Raw genomic sequence first — 7,221 nt, 5'->3', positions numbered from 1 at the left:
CGCCCCCTTCCTTTTTTTTTGCCGGGCGGTTTCGCCCGTGCATTTAACGCTTCCCGCTTTTTGCCGGGCGGTTTCGCCCGTGCTTTTAATAGTAATACGCGCCCTTTGCAGTTTAAAATACAACCAAACAAACGGACGGTTTAAAAATTACCAAATTAATAATAGCTTTAATAATAACGGGCTTACTAACCAGCAAATTCCAACCTTTTTTTAACAATAAAAACAAAGCAAAACATTGGTTAAAGCTAATAAAAGCATTTAACGCCAAAAACCCGCATGGAAATATCGAACGGGTTACCGTTTTGTTATAAAAAAAAAAGTAACAAAAAAAAGGTAACGGCGTTGCTTTAAATTGCAAATTTAAAAAGCGCAATAAATTTGTAAAAAGATTATTTTCGATAGGATGGGTTGGTATACCAATGCCAACCTTTTAACCCCGAATTAACCACGGCGCAATATTACCGCTATTTAAATTGGGGATATAAAAGCATGCAATATAAACAAATTACGGCGTGTGCGTAGTATAAATTAAAAAAATACAACGATAAACGGTATAAAAAAAAAAAAAACAGCAAAAAAGTTGCCGAAAAATATGTTTGGGGCATTTTGTATTCCGTACAATAAAATTAAATACCCATTTTACTTTTTACATTGCCCGGTACGAAAGCAAACCCAATAACGCAAAAAAAAAGCTTGGCTTACAAAATTTACTTATTACAAAATTCCAATAATTTTTATTTTAAAATCGTTGCGAACCGGATTGCCGTTGGAAACGGGGCGGGCAAAATCCCCCTTTTTACCCCGAAAAAAAGCAACTTTTATACGGGAGCAAAAAAAAACCGATTAAGCAAAAAAAAGCAATAGCCTTTTTGCAACAATTTCTTTTTAAATACCAATAACAATTCGAAATATAACTTTGCCAACCGAAAAAATTTTTATACGCAACAAAATTAACGCAAAATTAAAATTACCTTTTTTTTAACCGATTTTACTTACAAAACGGAAAAGGAATTTTTTAAAATTGGCCGGATAATTTGTAAAAAAGCTTAAAAAATTCCATACGGCAAAACGAAAAAACGCAATTATTACGCTGTTTGTAAAGAATTAGGGCTTACGCATTTCAAAGCCTTTTTCCCCCCGCACCCCCCCCCCCGCGAACCCCCCCGACGAAACCCATTTCCCCGGCAATACCCGCATCCTCTTTACCGCTACGGGAAATAACAAAAAAAGCCAGCCAAAAAAGCCTTACCCTTTTCCAATTATCCAATAATATACAATCCTTTAGCATTTAGCTATACAAAAAGGAAGCGTTAACGTTACCGCCCCCCCCCCAAAAGCAAAAAAAAACCTTTTTAACGAAAAAACCAATGCTTAAGGTTTTTTAATGGAACGTAGCGAAAAAACCGGAAATATTTAACGCATTATTAGCGAAAGGAAATAACTTTAACGTATTGGCAATATAAAAGCTACCAAAAAATTCGAAAAAAAACGCTAAATCCCCGTTATGGGCCGGGAAAAAGCTAATCCAATATATATATAATTTTACTTTGCAGCAACCATACGGCAACCCACCGGAATCCCCCCAAAACCGCCAAAAAAAAGCAACGCGCTTTCCCTTTTTTTACCATTACAATTTGCTCCCCCCCTTTTTTTTATTACTAAAGCAATTATTTATATTAAATTAACGCTACGTATTTTAAATTACAAAGCAAAACCGGATTGGTACAAAGTTATAATTAGCATTTAAAACGAAAATATAACGATTTGGTCGGTTTATTGCCCATTTCCAAAAAGCATAACCATTACAAATTAAATAATATTTATTAATAAATTTGCCGGAAAGGAACCGAAAAGCAATAATTTAATAGTAAAAAATTTTAACCTTTATTATAAAGCATAAATATTAAAACGCTTAAAAAACGCATTAATGCACGCGGGGGCTTTTAAATTGGTCGGTTTAGCAAAGTTATAAAGCATGCAATTAATAATTTGCCGAAACGCGGCGACAAAATCCGCCCTTTATTGCAAAAACACCATTATTAACTTAATTTGGGCTACCGGAAAGTTAAGGACCTAATAGCCATCGAAATGGCATTAAAATAGCAATAACCATATGGAAATGGTAATTACAATCCTAAAAACCATTTCGAACTTTTACGCACCAATTTTAAAAGGCTAAAATTAAAAAAAAATCGATAAAAAATTCGCTAAATTCTTAGCGAATAACAAAATCCTTTTTTTGCTATAACCATTTATTAACCTTTAAGCAATTAACGAAAAAATAAACAATATTATAAAAGCAATATTGGAAATTTGCAACCTAACCGTACCAAAGCTAAAAGGAAAGGCCGGAAATTGTAATTAATAAACGAAAAAAATCTTTTAATTACTTTGCAACAAATACCAAACCGAATTAACGTAAAAAGCAAACCGTTTGGAAATTAATTACGCAATAATAAAAAAAGCTATTAAAAAAGGAAAAACGCTATTAAAATAACAAAAAGGTATACGTAACGTACCGCAATGCACGAAGCAAGCATTATATAAAACGCCAAAAGCATGTAAACCATTGCTAAATGGGCAAAATACAAAAGTTACCAATTTTTTTCCCCCCCGTTATTCCCGTTGTTAAAATTATTAAGCAAAAAGGTAACGGCAACAAAAAAAGCGAAAAAAACAATTTTAAAAAGGAAATTTTTCCCCATATTAACGGTAAACATTACCAATATCCCCAAACATTCCAAACCACTTTTTTAACCTTTGCTTGTTTGCAAAAAAATTACCGCAAAAAACGTAAAAAAAACCTTTCGAAATATAAAACATTAAAAAGCCCCAAGCTTAACGGGAATTTTTACCGGGGAATTGTTAGCAATAAAACCGGCACTTTTCGAAGCATTGGCAAAAATATTTACGGCATGCGTAAATCGCGGTTACTTTCCAAAAAGGTTTTGGAAATTTCGTACCATTATTTTCCAAAAATTTAATAAAAACCCAAATACTTTAAACGCGTAAAAGCTAATTGCTTTTTTAAAAACAATAAAAAAAGCGTTGGAAAATTTTTTAGCGTTTTACATTAAAAACGCCGCAAAAAGCTATTAATTACTTTTTAACGAATAAATGGGCAACCGATAATACAAATTTACGGAAACGGCTATGCGCTTATTTACAAAAATGGTAAATACGGTTTAAAACGCGAAAGCAATAGTTAATTTTTTATTATTTAACATAAACGCCGCTTTTAATACCGTATTGCATATACGCCTTTTTAACGAAATAAAAAAATACCAATTTTTATAATAGATTTTAAATTTTTTTAAAAACTTTTTAAGCAATTAAAAAACAATATTTTTTTTTAACGGCAAAAATACGGCAAAAAATAAAATTCCATGCGGAATACCGCAAAAATTCCCAATATTATTTATCCTTTTTATTATTTATACGGTAAATTTATACAAATAGCTACGGAAAGTAAAAGGGGTTGCAATTACGGAATTTGCAAATAACATTAATTTAATTAGCTTTAACCGCAACGCAATAAATGCAACCAATAAATTTAAAACCGCCTATAACGTATGCTTAAAATAAGCAAAAAAATTTGGAATAAAGTTTAACCCGGCCAAATACCAATTAATTTGGCTAACAAAAAGGAAAAAACCCGCGCTAACGCTACCTTTCCATTTCGAAAAGGTTACGGTAAAACCAAAAACAATAAAAAAAGCAATGCAAATATTAAGCCTTTAAATTAATTTTAAATTAAATTAAACCTAGCATATCCAAAAAATGCGCGAAAAAATGGCAACCCAAATGCTATTTATTACGCGTTTAGCAATAACAACGTGGAAACCCACGTTTACCAAAACCAAATATTTATATTTAGCCGTAATTAAAGCAACATTAAATTACGCGGCCCCGGCTTATTATAAATTTAACGCCACCCCGTTGCGGTTTAAAAAAATGGCTAAAGCATGGGCAAAAACGCAAAACAATTGCTTAGAAATAATAACGGGGGCTTACAAAAAAACCTTATAAAAATTATTGGAATTAAAAATGCATGTAGCCTTAATCCAAATATAATTAAATGGTTGCGTTACCCATTTTAAAAAAAATTAAAAAAAGGCGGTTTGGCGAAAAAAATTGCGAATATTTGCAAAAAGGTACAGCGAAAATTAAAAAATAAAAAGCGAAAGCTTACGGCTGCAATTATGCGGTTATTCCGTTAACGGGAAAAAGCGCTAAATTAAATCGGAAAATCGAACCCGAAAATAGCAATGCTGGAAAAGTAAAAAAAAAGTAGCACAATTACGTTACGGCAATTAAAAAGGGCGCTAAAGCTAACAAAAAGCAATTTAACAAAAAAATTTTAAGCTTTTACCGCAACCTTTACAAAACCCAAAGCTTGTTATTAATTTAGCTAAAAACGGAAAGGTTAAGGTTTCGGGGTTATTTAGCTTTCCGGAAAGTCCTTAGCGTGGCCGCAACGTATTAATGCGGTTAAAATCCGGAAACGGTAGCACACGTATTGCTATATTGCCCGAATTTGCAAAAATAAAGAAAAAAACTTTTTTAAGCAATAAAAAAAGCGGCAAAATCCTTGTTAAATTAGCTAAACGAAGCAGCAATTGTTACAAAATGGTTTATAAAAATAAAACGGTTTTTTAATTACGCTTTGTTAAGCGATATTATCGATACGTAAACGGAAAAAGCGAAAAAGAAAAGGAAAAAACAAAAAAACGTTAAACGTTGTAACAAAGCGGCAAATTCGGAAAAAAAACAAAAAGTTTAACCGCTTCGGTTTTAAAAAGCCAAACCCACATTAAACTTCGTCGAAAAAACTTTCCAACAATTTTATTAATTATTAATAACATTATATACCAACAAGCAAAACAACGCAGCCTTTTATTTTAACGCTAAAAAGCGGAAATTTATTTACGCCCGTAAAAGCAAGTCGCCGCAAATTGTTTTTAAAATCCCAAATATAAAAAATCCGAATCGCCAGGTATATAACGTTTAAACGGTTATGTTATCGCTTTTATCCTTAAAACCGAAATTAAATTTGTTAAAATTGCGGGAAAGCGTTTAAAAAAGGAAAGGAAATGCAGCAACGGTTACCTTTTTAATTGCTACTTTAAATGCCGCCAATACCCTTTTTACCGCCCCCGTTGCCGCTGCAACAATCCCGGTTAAACCCGCAACCTTACCCTAACCAAATTTATTAATAAATTAAAAACCAGCCGCATCGTTTTTTTTTTAAATTTAACCGCAAAACTATTAATTACCGAAAAAAAGTTATTTGTTACTTTATTATTTTTACCGTTACCGTTGCCATTACCAATTTGCAAAAAATCGGCAAAAATAACCTTTTCGAAATATTTATTATAACAATTAAAAAATTCGGTAACGTTATTGTAAAATTGGGCGTAAATATTTTAACAAAATCGAACGTTCCGCGTATAAATTTTAACGCAATTTATTAACGTAAAATTGTTAAACCCGTTACGCCCAATTTAAAAATAGTTAAAAGCAATATTAAATATAAAAAATATTTTAATAAAAATGTCGGCAATAATAATATTGCGGCAAGCTTTAATTTTGGAATTTCCCGCAAAATAACGGGAAAGCTTTACCGGGGCCGGGGTATTGTCCGGGAAATACGCTTTGCAAACGGCTTTAAATTTGGCGTAAGCGCAACGTTCGTATTGGAAAAGCCAAACCTTTTAATCCTGTTTAAAATATTAGTAACGCACCGAAAACGTAAAGGATACGATAAAGCAAAAAAAAAATTTATAGCTTTTACTTTGCCCGTAAAGTTAAACGCCCAAACGTAATGCTTTTTGCGGTTCGTAAAGCTATTATTGGCAATAAAAGCAAAACCTACGAATTTAAGCTTTTCCGCAGCGTTAAGCATACGTTAGCCCGATTCCAAAACGCTTTTTTCCAGCGCAAAAATGCATTGTTCGTTTTTGCTAGCCTTTTTTTTTGAATAACAATATATACATTTTTTCGATTTAAAATTTAAACCAAAGCAATTTATTAACAAAATATCCGGAAAAACAAAATTAAAAAAAACGACGAAAAAAATTTATTAAAATTTTGCATGCAAACTTTATTAAGGTTAATTTTGCGGGCCATTATGCGCATGCACGTAATGCAATTGGTTAAATTGCTAAAAATATTAAAATGGGTTAACGGAAAATTGCAAAAATGTAAAAAAAATTACATACAAATAACGGGCTTTGCGCTTTTTGGAATTGCCCGTTATTTCGAAAAAAAATAAAGCAAACCTTTTTGTGCTACCCTTTTTTTTAAGCGTTATAATGCAATTGCAAATTGCGAAAAGCCAAAGCGAAATATTAATAAAGCGTTAAAAATGTACGGTTTTACGATTAAACGTTAAATAAATTGCGAAATAATAAAAGCTAAAAAAAAAAATTTACAACGGTTATTATTATTGCTATTTTGCAATTGCTAATGGTATTTTTTTGGTAAAATTGCGTAAAGGATTGGAAAAAAAAAAGGCAAAAAAGGCCGCAATATATTAACCCATTTGCTAAAATTAACAAAAAAGGAAAAAGCAACGGAAAAGCTTTAAATTAGTACAAAAACGTACACCCAATAACGCAATTTAAATGCAACAAACGAATTAATTTCCAACCAAACCACGATATTTCGTTTCGAATAATAATAATTTTTTTTTTACCAAACGTTTGGAAATGCAAAAAACATTTTACAAATAATTATTTACAAAAACGACGCGAAATAAAAAATATTTCGAAAAAAAGGAATTTTTACCCGGCTTTACACTAAATAGCTATTGGCTGGAAGCACGGTTTTTACTTTTAAATAATTACCCCGATCCGTAATGCTCCCCATGGGCTATACAGCTCGAAAAGGGTAAATAAATTTATATATATATATATAACGGCTAAAAAGGGCTAAACGGGGGGCGGATAAATGCGGAAAAGGAAAGGGTAAAAGCGGCCGGTTAGCTTGTTTGGTTTGGTTAAAATGCGCGTTCGTTTTTTATTTCCAAAGCAAATTATTTCGGCCGGTTTAAAAACGCGTTTTTTGGCTTTTTTAATTTCTTTTTTTGCTGCGGGGCACGCTTGTTAAAAAGCCGGGTAATTGCTTCCGCAATTGCAACATTTTAGCTTGCTTTTTTTTGCAATAAATTAACCGTTATAAAACGGGGCACAAAAATTTTCCTTTTTACCGTTGTTATGC

The 7,221-nt window shown here is 32.0% G+C and overlaps 3 protein-coding genes across 3 annotated transcripts; all 3 read right to left on the bottom strand.

Moving 5' to 3' along the window:
* Window positions 1-441: 441 nt before the first annotated feature.
* GGTG_11540 (hypothetical protein) lies at window positions 442-1,925 on the bottom strand (the record flags this gene model as incomplete). The annotated part of the gene is made up of 5 exons (XM_009229431.1): window positions 442-464; window positions 703-710; window positions 997-1,045; window positions 1,626-1,658; window positions 1,883-1,925. The coding sequence occupies 5 exons, from the start codon at window positions 1,923-1,925 to the stop codon at window positions 442-444; spliced, it is 156 nt and encodes a 51-aa protein (XP_009227695.1).
* Window positions 1,926-3,185: 1,260 nt separating this feature from the next.
* GGTG_11539 (hypothetical protein) lies at window positions 3,186-4,865 on the bottom strand (the record flags this gene model as incomplete). Its single annotated transcript, XM_009229430.1, has 4 exons — window positions 3,186-3,320; window positions 3,489-3,563; window positions 3,904-3,958; window positions 4,813-4,865. 4 exons carry the CDS (start codon window positions 4,863-4,865, stop codon window positions 3,186-3,188), a joined length of 318 nt encoding a protein of 105 aa, XP_009227694.1.
* A 315-nt stretch (window positions 4,866-5,180) lies between these two features.
* GGTG_11538 (hypothetical protein) lies at window positions 5,181-5,951 on the bottom strand (the record flags this gene model as incomplete). The annotated part of the gene is made up of 4 exons (XM_009229429.1): window positions 5,181-5,357; window positions 5,498-5,581; window positions 5,795-5,846; window positions 5,908-5,951. 4 exons carry the CDS (start codon window positions 5,949-5,951, stop codon window positions 5,181-5,183), a joined length of 357 nt encoding a protein of 118 aa, XP_009227693.1.
* Window positions 5,952-7,221: the final 1,270 nt, after the last annotated feature.

Source organism: Gaeumannomyces tritici (assembly GCF_000145635.1).
Source record: "Gaeumannomyces tritici R3-111a-1 unplaced genomic scaffold supercont2.7, whole genome shotgun sequence".
Classification (NCBI taxonomy): Eukaryota; Fungi; Ascomycota; class Sordariomycetes; order Magnaporthales; family Magnaporthaceae; genus Gaeumannomyces; species Gaeumannomyces tritici.
The sequence above is the reverse complement of the archived record's forward strand: the minus strand, read 5'-3'. Positions and strand labels throughout refer to the sequence as shown.